This window comes from Xenopus tropicalis, chromosome 5 (assembly GCF_000004195.4).
Source record: "Xenopus tropicalis strain Nigerian chromosome 5, UCB_Xtro_10.0, whole genome shotgun sequence".
Classification (NCBI taxonomy): Eukaryota; Metazoa; Chordata; class Amphibia; order Anura; family Pipidae; genus Xenopus; species Xenopus tropicalis.
In genome coordinates this window covers 70,254,159-70,271,871 of record NC_030681.2, presented here as the reverse complement: position 1 = coordinate 70,271,871, position 17,713 = coordinate 70,254,159, and the positions used below count along the sequence as shown (strand labels likewise).

Here is a 17,713-nt window from a genome sequence, read left to right as displayed (position 1 = left end):
CAGAAAAAATCAGTTCAGCAATACACTGTAGGAACAGGCACTACTATTAAGGCAAATGTCAGACCAGGCGTTGTTACCATATAATCCATAAAGTATCTGGGTTATACTTAGTCTGTAATATAAAAAAGTTCTATTTAATACTGTTGCTGGAGGTTATCACAGCATAACATATATATTCAGAATATACATAAAATACATTTGAAAAAGCACAATGTTTTGAAAAGAGCTGACTTTAATCTAACAAACAAATAAATAAATAAATATAATTTGTCGTATATTGGCTGACTTCTTCTTACTTAGATCACAATGGGTTTTTGACAAAGCTGTAAAAAAATAGAGCAGAAAAAGCATATTGTTTGTGCTGCTCCAGAGATCTGAGCTCTTTAAATCTAGCTTACTGGATTACAAAGGGAACATCTCTGAAAACAAAGAATAGCCACTTGTAGCAGCATGTTCTATGCACTTACTGCCTCAGGGCACTGTTGTGGAGCTGGCTCAGGGCTCGAGTCATGTCTATTTCTTATGGTCTCATATAAACCCCACAGCCACACTGTGCACGCTGCATCTCCCCCTCCTCTGATCTTCAAAGTTCCTACTATAAGCTAGGGGTGGCGAGTGTCTAGGAGTGTGTGGGAGGGAGAGGGCTGAGTGGAAAGATATCCCACATCTGTTATCTGTCCATTACAGAGGAAACATTGGATAAGGATGTTTGCATTTCTCTTTCTATTTCCATTCTTTGCCACAGCCCTGAATGTGGACCTACAACCTTACAGCCATAGTGCAGTTCTGGATGGGCAGGGAAAATACATGTTGCACTGGAGGCACCATGGCAAGTCAATCACCTTCCTGCTACAGGTGGAGACGTTAGGCTATGTTGGTTTTGGGTTCTCTCCCAATGGGGACATGGCTTCTTCAGACATTGTTATTGGAGGAGTGGAAGAAGGCAAGCCCTACTTGCAGGTAGGGATCTTTATCTGCACCCAGTAATTACCTCCTATGGGACTTTGCACAAAGACCAGAAATCTCACTGCAGCATATATACCCCAGTGCTTATCCTTAACTGCTGTAGATGCAATATTTGGTTTATTGGCTTTGGGATCAGTACAGAAGTAAGGCATTTCAGTGTATTTTGGTTCAATATGTTTTCATGTTTTTCTATTCTCTTAAGCACTGAGCTTAACTGAGCACTGAGTTACTGTGTGGGAGTATAAAAGAAATGTTAAAATTCTTCATGCTTAGTAGATATTATTAGTGAAAAATATATTGCAGCTTGTTTTATTTATGCTGCTAGATGGAAAACGTTGACTGCTTGCTGCTTTGTACCACATTGTATGTGCTTTTATGTCTATTAAAATATATTATAATTAATATTAGAAATACTAATGTGCAATAGACTCCCAGCTGTGTGTGATGAAAGGCTGGCTGAATACAGATCTTCAGTGATTGACTCATGCAGCGCTTTCCCACTAGAAGACATTCACAGTACATGCTGACACTGTTTGTGAATTAAACCCAGATTACTTGGAAGCACAACAGTGGCAAGGGACAGGAAAGATGGGGGGGTGACATCAGAGGAACAGGGGACATCTAATGTTAATACTGTATTTATACATTTTACTTAAGAAGCAAAAATATCTCTTATTCTGTGTTTAATACTGCAATCGAGGAAGATTTTGGGACACCTGTGGCATTAGAACACTTAGGGGCTGATTTACTAACCCACGAATCCGACCCGAATTGGAAAAGTTCCAACTTGAAAACGAACATTTTGCGACTTTTTCGTATTTTTTGCGATTTTTTCGGCGTCTTTACGAATTTTTCGTTACCAATACGATTTTTGCGTAAAAACGCGAGTTTTTCGTAGCCATTACGAAAGTTGCGTAAAATCGCCCGATTTTTCCGTAGTGTTAAAACTTACGCGAAAAGTTGCGCCTTTTTCGTAGCGTTAAAACTTAAAAGGTGCGAAGTTTCGCGTAAGTTTTAACGCTACGAAAAAAACGCAACTTTTTGCGCAAGTTTTAACGCTACAAAAAATCGCCAGATTTTACGCAACTTTCGTAATGGCTACGAAAAACTCGCATTTTTACGCAAAAATCGTATTGGTAAAGAAAAATTCGTAAAGACGCCGAAAAAATCGCAAAAAATACGAAAAAATCGCAAAATACCGATCATTACGAAAAAAACGCAATCTGACTCATTTCGACCCGTTCGTGGGTTAGTAAATGTGCCCCTTATTTACAAACACTGGTGGTGAATTGCACAAGCACAAAAACTAATTTTGCACAGTCTACAACAATTTAGAGAATGAAAGCAAAGGCCTGGTTGGTTGCTATTGGCAACTACACTACAAGTATAAACATATTTATTACAATATTTCATAAAGCTTAAAATTAAATTTTTTTAGTTCAATTTCATTGGATATCAATATCCCATAGTCTCTGCTTGTTTGTCTTTGCTTGTTTGTCTTTGCTTGTTTTTTGTTTTTTAACAGAGCCAAAAACAAAAAGAAAACAGAGCTGTTGTAATGTGCTGCAGCTAGTTCTGATGCCAAGTATACTATTACAGAAATGTTGGTTCAACTCTCTTCTCTTGCTACCAGTTCCAAAACACAATAAACTGGAAGCACATCATGTTACTTGATAAAACAGCCCCCGTAAAAGCTGCTTTTCTAGCCCTAATAGCTGACTTTCTTCACACTGCATCATGGGAATTGAAATCGTTTTGTAGATATCAGCAAAGAGTATAACCAGACAGTATAGTATTCTCACTGATTTGATGGCAGCAGCAAAATCATGGTGTATATTTTAGCTGCCCACCCCTTCATTTATGCTAAGACCTCACAGTATATTATGAGATGTCTCTTGGCAGGTCAGTAATACCTTCACCCATAGCATTGGTAATGGTAATGGCAGACATTAGTGAATATTGGCAGAGGAATGGTTTCAGGTGCAAAATTCCTAAATGTGCAAATGTAAACATTATATTACTTCATACATACCCCATACTAAAATCTATAAAAGTATTTGTTGTTCCATGACCTAAAAAAATCCCCTTTGGACAACTGCCTGTAAATAAAGAGCCTGTTTCATGAAAAATCTAATTTTTACAATCAAGTCTCTGCAAGATAACCCCCCCCCTTTCCCCCCAGAGATTTGCCATCAAAGTCTGCCCACTGCTAAATAATGAAAAAGAAGTTTTAGTAGCCATGCCCCTTGCTTCTTTTCTGGCTTCATTTGCTTATTATTGATCTTATGGCTAACTGACACAATTCAGCCAGTTGGCTCAGAACAAGAAAATAACACTGGAAAATGGTCAAAGATTATGTTGAAGAATACTAAACATGACAGCACAGCTTTCTGCGCAAAGTGACCCAGCCTGGCACATTTTTTGAAGAAGGTGCAAACCAGCCTGGGGTAGAAGATCAGCAAATTTAGTGACTGGGGAGTGCCCAACATATTGGCTCCCCAGTGATTTTTGCTTTTGTTGTCCTTTAATTCTGCTAGTACATGAGACCTGAAAAATCTCTCCTACCATCAGATACCTCCAGCAGCACCAAGAAAGAGGCAGAAACCAAAAGACCAACCTTCTGGTCCCACTTTGAAACTGAAAAGTATGTAAATACCAAAATGCAAGAGTAATACTTTAGATTGTAAGTGCTTACGACTATGGCCCTCTGATCCTAATCTTATTCTATAAACCCTTATTTGTTAGATTATTGTAAGATCCATGTTTGTTATAAATTAATGTAAAGCGCTGCACAATTTGTTGGTGCTATATAGATTAATGATGATGATTTTACCAGCAGCTGTGAATACAGCCAACAACCAATATGACATATTGTGACAGCAAAATGCTGCAGAATATGTCCGCACTAAACAAAATTAAAAATTATATTTTAGATTGTAAGCTCTTTAGCGATTAGTTGTTGGTTGTTTTTGAATGTACAGTATATACACCCATTTATTGAACAGCGCTGTGGAATATATTTATAAATATGTGTTAACAATTATAATTTAGGGCACCTTTGTTGTACAGGTATAGAATCCCTTATCCAGAAACCGCTTATCCAGAAAGCTTGAAATTGCAGCAAGGCCATCTCCCATAGAGTCGATTTTTAAACAAATAATTATAATTTTTTAAAGAATGATTTCCTTTTTTCTGTAATAATAAAACTTCACCTTGTACTCGATGGTAGCTAAGCTGCAAGAATTTATATTGGTGGAAAATACTCCTATTCGATTTGCATTCTGCATAATAGATCTCATACCTGTATAACTCAGACATTTATAAAAAAAAAAACATAAAGCTTGCTTTTTCAAGCTCTTTAGTGATGTTTTGTTGAGCCTTTACTAATACAAACACAGTAATAATAACTTTTTGTGAAACGGGTTTATTAGACAGATATTACAGTTCAAAGGAATTTAGTTACAATTCATACTTTTGTATACAAGAGCTACACCAACTAGAAAAAAAATAATACAAAAGCCTCCTACTTAGCAAACACTGGTAAGTCTGTATTACAGATTTTACAGTGTCATGAATATCCATCTTCAGGGCTGTACTTAGGTCCAGTGCCCTAAAAAGTAAATATATAGGCACCCGAGGCCCCCCCCCCCCAAAAGCCTGCTTCCCTAGACACAGGCCCTCGGGTGCCTTAAAATAAATACTGCCTTGTCCATCTTTTAAACAAGGAACTTTCTAGAAAAGGAAGTGGTTGAGGGAAAAGAAAGGCAGTACATTTTAGAGTTTCTAATTGCCTACCAAAAATAGCCGATTTAACATTCTTCAGGGGTGGCATGCTGGAACCTTCAGTTGATGATTGCCTTTACATCTGAACATCAAAACTAATTTCCATAATGATCTAAACTAAAGTTCAGTTGTTAAGGAAAGAGTTTACATTAACCAAACTGTGTGAATACTGTACGTCAAGATTGCAGAAAACAGAGAAATATATTTGCTGTAATGCTGACGCAATGCTTGAACTCACAACCATGCACTGGCTTAAAAAAACATTTTTATTAGCTTTTTATTCATTAATTTCAGAATTCTTTGCCCATTCAATACAACACTATTCCTTGGTTAAAATAAGCTAAAGCTTAGGCTGATGCAACACATGGCAAATTCTTGGCAAGTGGAAAAATGCTTGCTAAGAATCCGCTGCTACGCTTATAAAATCTTCTATTTGTGCCTGTACCTGGAAACATTTTTTGTAGAAATCGGCTGTGTGTGCCTGCGCCCGGATTCATTGCTTATGGGTGCAAGTAGAAGTAGATTTTTTATGGGTAGTGGCAGATTCTCTGCAGTGTGGCATCAGCCTTAACAAAGAAGCAAGCTAGACTTCTACATTTTTGGGGGGGTTGTGTTCCCAAAGCTACCACAGCCCTTTAACAAGAAAGGTCTGTACCTCTGATGATGCCCCAGTAGCTCTCCATCTTCATCTTCTTTCCTGCTGATGTACAGTACATGCTCTGTTAGTGTCAGTTACTGAGTTTAGGGACTGATTTACTGTATATATAGAATATAAATGTCACTTTACAAGGCTGATAAATAACTAATGCAGTTTATCATTAAATGGCGACTCAGGAACCAATGTATTCTGCATCAAAAGTTAATAATGAGCCCTGTAGCATCAGCTTTTATGAGTAGCAAACTCCATTTTCATCTTGATGACTTATGGCTTCTTAAAGGAACAATAACAGTGTATTTTCTTAGGCCATATTTTTGAGTGTCATTGAGACTGTTAATTCTACAGAAACACATGAAGCCACCAATGTCACTTTTTTGAGTTTGAATTTTCAAGAGATTTGTTGTCTCCCCATTTGCTATCACCCAAGTAAATAGGAGACAGTATAAGTAATTTGCCATATTTCACTATGAGATGGCTTCTCTACCAGCAGTGCTTTTAGCCAAAGCAGAGCAAAGAGAAACCTGGTGCTCTCAGTTCAGGTAGCTGAATCCTTCAGCAGAGGTGTCAGGGAGCAGCTAATTGTTCTGCTTAACGGCTGCTGAGGGGAAAGGGTGGGGAGTGACATTACTCCAACAGCATAGCAGTAAAGAAAGACTGAAGTTTATCAGAGCACAAGTCACATGGCTGAGGGCGCCTGGGAATGTTTATAGTCCCATGTCAAATTTCAAAATTAAATATAAAAAAATCTGTTTGCTGTTTGAAAAATGGATTTCAGTGCAGGATTCTGGTGGAGGAAGTGCTATTAACCAGTGCATTTTGTAAAAAAACATGTTTTCCTGTGACAGAATCCATTTAATGGGTTTTCCCTTTCTACCAATGTTCCCTCCTTGACAATGTGCACAAAAAAAAATAAATTCTTTTGTAAACTTGTGTGCACATTTTTTTAAAACAGTGCTCAGATCAGAATAGAATAAAAAAAATACACAAAATTCTGTGTGCACACCACAATGTGCACTGCCACAAAATTTGTGTGCGTACACAACCGCGCACCTTAGAGGGAACAATGGATCCCACACATTAAAACCACTAAATATTTCTAAAGGGTTAGGGTACATTTAAAAATCAAGCATTATGAATACAGTTGGTGATCTATGATAAATTGTTGTCTGATCACTCAAGATACACTGAATATGTTTCCTTTAAAGAATAATTAAACCTTATTTAAAAATACCTAAAAGGAATCTAAACAGCCCCCAAAATGACATATCTCTCTCCCTACATTGAGTCTGATGTCTCTTCTAAGACAGATCATGAAACATGCTGCAGAAACCAGTCATTTCCTTATCTAGCGTAAGGCTAGAATACTGAGCCTTCTTTCTCCTTTGAATAGGAAGTCGGTCAAAGAGGTGTCTACTGCGTATGCTTGCTGCCTACTGCTCCATGGAAATCAATCAGGCATGTTCAGTAGACAGCTGTTTGACTAGGGCTTTTAAAATAAAAAGGCCTACTTATTCTTTAACAGGGGGTCTTTATGGAGCATTTGAAAAGAGAGAGAGAGAGTCTGATAGCTTGAGAGTTCCAGAGAGAGACAGGCAAAAGTCAGAGAGAAGTCTTGTAGTCCAGGTTAGGATGAAGTGTTAATTAAGTTTATTATCTATTTTATTAGGTATTTTTTTCAGTTTATGACCCCTTCATTGGGAGTTCTTTGAACTTTCTTTTTCTTCTTCAGACATTTTATCATGTTACATTTTAAAGACCTCTGTTTTTAAAATGTGTTACATTAGTGTAATTACCATCTTTAAGAGTTAACAAGCAGTCTGAAATTTAAAAAACATAAAACTGTGCTCAAGGTGAAAGGTGGTGCTTGTTTAGTATGTAATGTAAAAAATGACTGCATTTAGTGGTTATATAGCATTTACAATAGCAATAAAGCCATAAACCTTAAACAGTGGAGGTTAACTATAACATAAGGCTAAGGACCTACAGAGGTTCAGTCGTCCGTGATAGATCTCTGCTATCATAGCGACTAACTGCTCCGAAAAGGAAAGCCATTTTTGAGCAGTTAGTCACCTGCGATAGCAGAGATCTAAAAAACAGAGCAAAAAATGGTGCACGTTTTTACAGAAGACATTTCAGTACTTCTCAACGATAGCCAAGTAACTAGAAAGGGAAGAGAACAAACTTCATGTTCGGTTGAAAAACGTGAAGTCACTGATGGAAATCTGATCTCTTGTGGCTCTGCCCACTTTTTCTAACCTTGGACCACAGTTATATAGTAAAAACCACTGTGCAAAGTTTAGGGATCCTGGTTTTAATAGTATCTGAATGGCAGCAATTTAAATTTCCCCACTGAAAGTCAACAAATAACATCTGATTGGTGGTTGGTGGCCCACCCACTTTTTCTAACCTGGAACTGCAGTTACCCAGTGACTAACTCAGCAACGTTTAGGGACCCTAGAATTAATAGTTAAAGAACAGCAGCAGTTTAAATTTAAACCAATAAAAGTCAATAGGTAAATTGTGATTGGTGGGTGTGCCCACTTTTTCTAACCTCGAGTCGAAGTCACCCAGTGACAAACAGTGGGCATCCTGGCATAAATAGTGTGAGAATGGCAACATTTTAAATTTAAACCAATAAAATTCAATGGATGAAATCTGATTGGCTGTTAGTGGCCCAACCCACTTTTCCTATTTTTGAACTGGAGTCCCCCAGTGACCAACTTTGCAAAGTTTTGGGGACTCAGCATTTTTCACTTCATCATTGAAAGTAAATAGGTGAAATGGGATTGGCTATTGGTAGCTCCGCCCACTGTTTTCTAACTTTGAACGGCAAATACCCAGTGACTAACTCTGGAAAGTTTAACAACCCTGGAATTAATACTTAAATAATGGCATCAGTTTAAATATAAACCAATGAAATTTAATGGGTGGAAATGGATTGGCTGTTGGTGGCTCTCCTTTGCAAAGTTCGGGGACCTTAGTATTAATATTTAAAGAATGGCAGCAGTTTAAATTTCCCCGTTGAAAGTCAATAGGTAAAATCTGTTGGTGGCTCCACCCACTTTTTCTAACCTTGAACCGCAGTTACCTGGTGCCTAACTCTGCAAAGTTTCGGGAAGTTAGGTAAAATATGATTGGCTGTTTACAGCTCCGCCCAATTTTGGGTGGAGCTGACCCGATGACCCCTTGTGATTCAAGTTTGGGAAGTGTGGCCTCAAAGGTGTAAGACTGGCAGCAGTTTAAATTTTCCGCATAAAAGTAAATGGGTGAAATTTGATTGGCTGTTGTTGGCTCCTCCCACTTTGGGGTCATCTAACAAATGTCGCTGTTTAATTCAGGGTGACCCCATGAACATGTTATTCAAGTTTGGGGGGTGTAGCTTCAAAGCTGTAAGTGTGGCAGTATTTGAAGATCTTCCCTGTCAAAGTCAATGGGAAAATGTGGGTGTTCAGAGTGGCGCCACAAAAAGACGGGGGCGGGATCGCTTAGAAAAGCACAAGCAACCTGCTCCGCTATAGGGCGAAGAAGTATGGAGAGTTTGGGTGTCGTACCCCTAAAAATGTAGGAGGAGTAGCGTTTAGGAAATGAGAGGCGCTAAGAAGAAGAAGAAGAAAAAGCGGAACAATAAGCTAAAGTCGAAGAACAGTAGGTTGGGTTTTTCCATGATATCGTTTCATAACAACCCCTGTAACTAAAGATCAGACCGTACCGTTTGTCGAGCGGGGGGGTGGACCATACCATTTTATTGGAGGGGGGGGGTCAGGCCGTACCATTTAGTTGGAAGTGGGGTCTTATGCTCTTTAGAAAGGCGGGTGTAAGGCAGGTGTAATGATTAGAGATGTAGCGAACTGTTCGCCGGTGAACAAATTCGCACGAACATCGGGTGTTCGCGAACGCGTATGTTCGCGAACTTTCAGCGTATGTTCGCAGTTTAAGTTCGCGCGGCGTTTTCTGCGGTTTTTTATCGGCGCAAAAAATATCGCACAAATCACACATGGCGTTTTTCCGCAAATCCCGTTTTCATGGTGTTTAGCGCGAAAGAAAAAAAGCCCCGTATTTTCGCTAGAATATCTTGCGTTTTTTTTTTTGCGCAACGCTGTGCCAACATAGTATTTTTTAGAGAAGTTTTTGCCCTTGATCCCCCTCCTGCATGCCCCTGTCTAGGTCGTGGCACCCTTTAAACAAATTTCTGGCCAGAAATGGCTTTTCTAGTTTTTAAAGTTCGCCTTCCCATTGAAGTCTATGGGGTGCGCAAAGTCCGCGAATATTCGCGAGTTTTGGAGTAAGTTCGCGAACGGGTCCGCAAATTTTTTTTTTCAGGTTCGCTACATCCCTAGTAATGATACAGTTTCATGACACCCCCTGTAACTAAAGATCGGACTGTAACATTTTGCTGGATGGTTGGGGACGTCGGACCATACTATTTTGTTGGGGGGGGGTTGGGCCGTACCATATTATTGGAGGGGGGTGTCAGACCGTACCATTTTGTTGGAGGGGGGTTTGGACCATACCATTTTGCTGGAGGGCAGGTCAGTTCCCTGTTGACCAACTGTGAAAAGTTTGTGGATCCTGGGGTTAATACTGTGAGAATGGCAGCAGGTTGAATTTCCCCATTAAAGGTTAATAGGTAAAATCTGATTGGCTGTTGATGGCTTCACCCACTTTTTCAAACTTGAATCGCAGTTACCTGGTGCCTAACTCTGCAAAGTTTGGGGACCCTGATGTTATTACTGTGAGAATGGCAGCAGGTTTAATTTCCACCAAGTCAATAGGTAAAATCTGATTAGCTGTTCACAGCTCCACCCACTTTTGGGCGGAGATGACCCCATGACCCCATGACTATGTGATTCAAGTTTGGCGGGTGTAGCTTCAAAGCTGTAAGTGTATAAAAGTGCATAAAAGTCAATGGGTGAAATTTGATTGGCTGTTGTTGGCCCCTCCCACTTTGGGGTCATCCAACAAATGTCGCGGTTTCATTTGGGGTGACCCCACGAATATGTTATTCAAGTTTGGGGGGTGTAGCTTCAAAGCTCTAAGTGTGGCAGCATTTGAAGATCTTCCCTGTCAAAGCCAATGGGAAAATTGGGGTGTTCGGAGCGGCGCCACAAAAAGACAGGGGGGGCGGGAACGCTTAGAAAAGCACAAGCAACCTTCTCCTCTATAGGGCGGGGAAGTGTGGAGAGTTTGGGTGTTATACCCCTAAAACTGTAGGAGGAGTAGTGTTTAGGAAATGGGAGGCGCTAAGAAGAAGAAGAAAAAGCGGAAGAATAGGCTGAAGTCGAAGAACAGTAGGTTGGGTTTTCAACTCAACATAATAATTTAATGACTTAAGATCCTTTGATAAGGGTTCATTTAAGCCTACAAGTACACTGGGCAACCTGTGCGTTTTTTTGTTTTCATTAAAATATGCTCTTGCACTTATGTATGTATAGTTGCACTTGGCACCACTCAGTCCTGCCCCAACCATTCTGAATTTGGCATTGCTGTGCCTATTGACGCATGGTAACCCCTGAAGCTACCGCTACTTCCTGACCAGGACGTAGCTCCAGGGTTCCATCAGCGCCCTGTATCACTAGGCGAATCACATTTGCACCAAAGGAATAGGGTGCACATGATTTACATGCTGAACACAGCAACTTAGCCTGACTTACATCAGCACACACAGTGAGCCATTTTGGCGAATTGGACTGTGGTAGGCACAGTGCAATTGGGTCAAGAGTATCGCCTATCCAGTAGGAGTAAATCTAGAGCAACTGGACATGCTGAGTAATCAGTGATATTCTGAAACAAGTTGCAGTAGGTATTTCACCAGTTATATGGTTGGTAGGGTCAAGTTTACCCTAGCAACCAGGCAGTGGTTTGAAGGAGAGACTGGAAGATAAACAGGAGAACGTAATAATAAACTATAGTCTATAGCTGCACTTTTGAAGATCAGGCCTGTACTATTTGTCCAAAGCTTTTCATCAGGTGCAAATCAGTCTAAAAAATAAATTGATGCACTCAGGATTTTTTGTATCAAAATTGTAAAAACATTTTCTTTATTATGTCAACATTTCGACAGCAAAAAGGAGTGTGGTGTCGAAACGTTGACATGATAAAGAGAATGTTGTTACAATTACAATTTTGATACAAAAAATCCTGAGTGCATCAAAATATTTTTTGGAAATATTCAGAAGAAGAAGGCAAATAATTCAAAAACTATAAAAAAAATGAAGGCTAATTGAAAAGTTGGTTAGGACTGGCCACTCTATAACATACAAGTGAAATTAAAGGTGAACCACCCCTTTAAGCTGCTGAGCCAAAATGATCAAGTTATGCTCTATGGACGCTCCGTCCCCTGTAGGGTTGCCAAATTGGCTGGTAAAAATTATGCTTTCTACCAATGTCATTAATAGAGAAATTAGATTTATCATATAGGAAGGCCGGTATTTTTTCCCAAAAAAGGTGGTGAACTTAGGAACCCCCCTTCCACCATGCATCATAGAAAGTTATCTAACAGCCAAAAACAACACCATTGTATTGTCAGCTTTTAAGCATGTTCTGACATTAGCTTTTGGTGAGCACTTCAGACATTGGGTAAGCATGCTTCTTGGTGTTTCTGTGAGTGTTTTTGTGTGAAAAAAAACTATTGCTCTGTGAAGCTACAGTATACAGAATACTGTTGTGGAAAAACATGTTTTTTCAAAACACATCAGTTAATAGAGCTCTCCAGCAGAATCCTGCGCAAACATATTTTTTTATATTTAATTTTGAAATTTCACATGGGCCTAGCCATATTCTTCATTTCCCAAGGTGCCACAGCCATGTGACCTGTGTTCTGATAAACTTCAGTCTCTTTTTACTGCTGAGCTGCAAGTTAGAGTGATATCACCCCCCCCTCCCTTTCCCCCCAGCATCCGATCAGCAGAACAATGGGAAGGTAGCAATATAGCGGCTCCCAGTAGATATCAGAATAGCACTCAATAGTAAGAAATCCAAGTCTGGCTTGGGACAATAGGTTACCTGAAAGCAGTTCTAATGTGTAGCGCTGGCTGCTCTGAAAGCTCAGACTCGGGCATAATGCACTAAGAGGGCTACCTGCACACCAATATTACATCTAAAAAAAAATAATTGTTGGTTCAAGAATAAAATTTTTAATGGCAGAGTGAATTATTTGTTATGTAAACAATGTAAATTCTAAATAAAAAGTATACCAAAAAAATCACGACAGAGTCATTTTAATTGTTATTGTTTATATTACTTATTTTTCTATTCAGATCCTCTCCTATTCATGTATCAGTCTTTCATTCAAACAACACCATGGATGCTAATGTCATTTGGATCCTAGCAACCAAATAGCTGCTGAAACTCCAAGCTGGAAAGCTGCCAAACGAAAAACAGAAATAATTAAAATACTACAAACAATAAAACATGAAAACCCATTGCAAATTGTCTCAGAATATTCTACATCATACTAAGGGGCTGATTTACTAACCCACGAATCCGACCCGAATTGGAAAAGTTCCGACTTGAAAACGAACATTTTGCGACTTTTTCGTATGTTTTGCGATTTTTTCGGATTCTGTACGAATTTTTCGTTACCAATACGATTTTTGCGTAAAAACGCGAGTTTTTCGTATCCATTACGAAAGTTGCGTAAAAAGTTGCGCATTTTTCGTAGCGTTAAAACTTACGCGAAAAGTTGCGCATTTTTCGCGTAAGTTTTAACGCTACGCAAAATGTGCAACTTTTTACGCAACTTTCGTAATGGATAGGAAAACTCGCGTTTTTACGCAAAAATCTTATTGGTAACGAAAAAATCGCAAAACATACGAAAAAATCGCAAAATACCGATCATTACGAAAAAAACGCAATCGGACTCCATTCGACCCGTTCGTGGGTAAGTAAATCAGCCCCTAAAAGTTAACTCAATGTTGGGCAACCCCTTTAAGTACAGCTGCAGTTCTTATGCCCCTTCTACCATTAGCCTTAAAGAGTCATTGTGACTTTGTATGGGATATTTCTCCCAAAATTAAAAGCAATTATTTATGTAGAGCAATTTGTAAGCATGGCAACTCTAGGGCTGTATGATATCATGTATGTCCACCAATACTGGAACAGTGCTGGAAAAGTGTATGAGGGGCTTGAAGTGGCTTTAACTCATTCTTATAGGGATGCTGCCTTTGGGAGCTGGTGTCAAGAAACAGAGCCCACACACCATAACCATCAAAATGTCATCACTTTATAATGACCAGGACACCCTCCTCTACCACAGGCTCCCGCATCTCCCTGAAATGCCTTCCCACAACAATAAAGTGAATCATGGCTTCGGGCTACTTCAGAAAGTAAAATGCTGTGTATGCCTTCCCAATGGGGATTCATATTATTGCTGGTGGTAACCGGCAGAAATAAAATGTTTGCTTTTAAACAGGTGATCAGTAATTGCTATCTGCTGACTTGTTGCTATTGGTTACTACACCTGGGCAAACTTAGTGTCTTTTATTAAATATGGGGGTAAGCCATTTTGTGCATTAAGCTACTATAAATGCCCCCCCTAAAAACAAAACAGAGATTGTTTTTCCATATATTTTATATAGGCCAAATGGTTTAGAACTTAGGGATGACCAAAACTTATGTCATTGTGGGTTGGCCAATAGAAACAGTCATTATTGATTTTCCTTAGAAATAGCTGCAGCTGGAATAACCCTCTAAATCTGCATGGGGCCCAGTTTGGCCAAATCTGGCAAAGATCCACTCATTAATGCCCAGCATAGATATGCTCATAACCTGTACAGTGGGGAGCTGAGACCAACAATCTTTATTAGGACTGGATTTCTGTACTAAGCACAATTCAAAAAGAATATTTTAGTGTTCATTGTACAATGGATTATAGTCCTTATTATGCCCACTAAGTGGGGATAATATGGGCTCTAGTTTGAAAAGAACATTGTACGTCAAATTACAGAATCAGTCATCATCTGATCACAGAGAAACTCAGCGTGTTTTATTAAATAAAGTTTATAAAAGTTGGTGTCTTATTTAAAGAGATTAGATGAGAAATGTAAATTCAATTTGAGGGTTGAAAATGAAATGGTTTCCATATGAGACTTGTACATATAGAATTTTTGTTTTAGACACATGAAGACAGATGCTTCTTCTCCAAATAGAAGAAATATGAACAGAACACAGATTGAATTCTATGGAATCAAAGATCTTCTGTGGTGTCTGTGATCGTTCCAATGTGTTGTGTTCAGATAAATGACTAACCATTTCCATTCATATTTCCACGTTGAAACATACACAGCCACGATCCTCTAATAACCTGCCATGAAATCTGTTTAATCAAGACGAATACTGCCATGGCACTGAGTTTTGTTATTTTGATATGGTCTTTTGTTATACATCTGATTTTTATCCACTGTGATTATAATATATTTATGTTATAAATATGTTTTAGGGGAATTCATGAAGAAGGCATCTCATTTCAGCTCTTGAAGGGTGGCCCAAATATAAATTTCTATGAAATTATGCATGAAAAGCACGTTTTGTAATTAAATAAGTGTAATGATATTCCAATTGAATTTTTATAGTCAACTCAATGCATTAACAATGTCTGGCTTACACTCTTGGGAGATATAGGTCACAATAATTATGGGTGTTATTGCATGTTTTCGGTTAAAAAAGTGAATCCAAACACAGGTAAAAGAATAAATAGTATTTGGCTTTATGGCTAAACTAGCTAAGGCATTTGCCGTAAAATTCTGTTTATGGTAATGTAAGTATTAGTGAATTGACAATGATGATAGAAGCATATGTTAAAAGTGAGCCAGCAACATGAGCCTAGAAAATGTGATTAAAGACTACAGGGTTTAGTAATGAATGTAAGCACAAACCTTAAAGTTGCATGTGCTTGAAAGGAATCTAAACCCCAAAAATGACTTCCTTCTCTCAGAAAAAATGTTCAGGGCATTCTCCCTTCTTCTCCCTCCCCTCTCTGCTGTAATTTGAACTGAGAGCTGTTCCTTGCCTGCCCTGTGCTGTCTGGAAGTGACGTCAGACCAAGCTAAAATGGCTGCTGCTATCTTAAACAAACAGAGAGAGCTTCTAGGGCTGTTTGCTCAGAAATGGCAAAGCATTCTAGATTGCACTATTGTGACTAACCTATTGGCAATAAAATGCCTGCGTAGCTTTCATTTTGCATTAAAATGCAAATATTTCAGAAAAAACACAAAAAAAACAAAAAAAAACAGAAAATGAATTTAAATTGCAAAAGTGTTGTGAGAAGTACCCTGCATCAATTCATTTTTTGCACTTTCCTTTAAACACCATTTACAAAGGTACTTGTGTCAATACACGCTCCTGTATACTTGCACTTATTGGCAAAATGCACTTTGCTGAATATTATGTAAAAAATGTGGCTTTCGTATCCCAAAGGTACAAATATCATGTCTTCTAAATCTATTAGATATTGTTTTTGGAGAAAGTTTTCTTTTACAGTAGCACTTTTACAGGTTTAGAAGGTGCTTGATTTAAACCAGGGGCTCATTTACATAGGAAAATATGAAACCAAATGCAAGTGGCTAGATTTATTCAAATGTTTGAAAGAAAGAGAAGTAAGAACTTTATTTTTACAGAATGAGCCATAGACTACAAACCTTTAAACCAACCTCTTGGCATTCCGGTGGCTAAAAACATCAAAATGCTTTCTGCTAGTCTAGGAAAAGAGAGCAACAGGAGCTTGGACTGGGATAACAAGAATTACTATTTGTGTTCATAGTCACTTTCCCTAAGATATTTGAGATAAAAGGAAACAAGGGCCAACTTGAAAGTAAATTCACATAGAGATGTGTTTGAGTTAAAAATGCTAAGGCAGCTGTTTTAGAAGTGAAAGGATATAACCCTATAGGGAGCGAGTTAACTGGATAGGGGAAACTGTGAAAATGCATAATCCTAATTATGTGAATTTGTGATAAACTAAGAAATTGCATCACTGATACACTGCATTAAAGTTTGAAGGCAAAGTAGAATTTTGTTTATGAATTTTATTACACGTGATAACATGGAGGAATATAGAAAATCCTAAACTTATACCTTACATTGGTTTTGTTTAATTTTGATTGCATTGCAATCAGTGACAAATTATGCACTGGCCCTTTCCCTTAACTGGCCTAGTACAGTGAGAATAATAAAATCTAATATCTGACTGGTGAAGATGTTAGGAAATGTTGACCGCATTTTTCTAAAAGGTAACGTAGGTGTGTAATAAAACTGACTTCTCTAAAATATGCCTGCCCTAAGTTACATGTTTGAGATGTTATTGGAGGAAACTGTTCCAGAGAAGGAATCTGCCTTGCGGAGGTTTTATTCTTTAGAGTAGCAGTACTATAACTCAGTGTTTTTCAACCTTTTTTGGGCAAAGGCACACTTGTTTCATGAAAAAAATCACGAGGCACACCACCATTAGAAAATGTTAAAAAATGTAACTCTGTGCCCAGCAGCAGTGCCCCCCTAGTACACTGGTGCCCAGCAGCAGTGCCCCCCTAGTACATTGGTGCCAAGAGCAGTGCCCCCCTAGTACATTGGTGCCCAGCAGCAGTGCCCCCCTAGTACATTGGTGCCCAGCAGCAGTGCCCCCCTAGTACATTGGTGCCAAGAGCAGTGCCCCCCTAGTACATTGGTGCCAAGAGCAGTGCCCCCTAGTACATTGGTGCCCAGCAGCAGTGCCCCCCAGTACATTGGTGCCAAGAGCCAGCCCCCCTAGTACATTGGTGCCCAGCAGCAGTGCCCCCATAAGTCAGTGTGCCCCGTGGCCCCCCCTAATACATTGGTGCCCAGCAGCATTTTACTTCTGCTCTTCGGCGGCTTCAGCAGCATCTTCCCCTCACGCGTGCCGCCTCTGCACTTCTGCCTACACGCGACCGCACACAGGCCCTTTTATAACGTTGCGCCCCGTGCGTACTGACGTCACCCGTACACACGGGGCGCAACCAATGACAGGGCCCGGATTTTATTAAAGGGGAAAGTAAAAATTGCGGCCCTGCCTACGGCACACCAGGCAACATCTGCGGTTGAAAAACGCTGCTATAACTCATGTACTAAGGCACTGCAAAGTCCAAGTTCAAGTCACTACATTTTTAACCCACTGTGCAGCATTTTCCCACAATAATAGTAGGTGCCGATGGATAGGATACTCGGAAACTTGCTCATGATTTACTAGTGCAGGTGCAAATAAGCATCTTTGTTAATACATTGTGTACAAACTGTAATGCCAGTTTTTCAAGTTCTTTTGTGCACAAATGTCATTACTTCCAGCACACAGCATCAGTA

The 17,713-nt window shown here is 39.2% G+C and overlaps 1 protein-coding gene across 1 annotated transcript in view; it reads left to right on the top strand.

Moving 5' to 3' along the window:
- The first annotated feature begins 569 nt into the window (after positions 1-569).
- The window catches only part of moxd1 (monooxygenase, DBH-like 1), a 40,284-nt gene continuing 23,140 nt past the window's right edge, over positions 570-17,713 (top strand). The window contains exon 1 of the mRNA XM_002936315.4: positions 570-960. Within this exon, the coding sequence (XP_002936361.2) occupies positions 706-960 (255 nt within the window). The 5' untranslated portion in view covers positions 570-705. The remainder of the gene's footprint in view (positions 961-17,713) is intronic.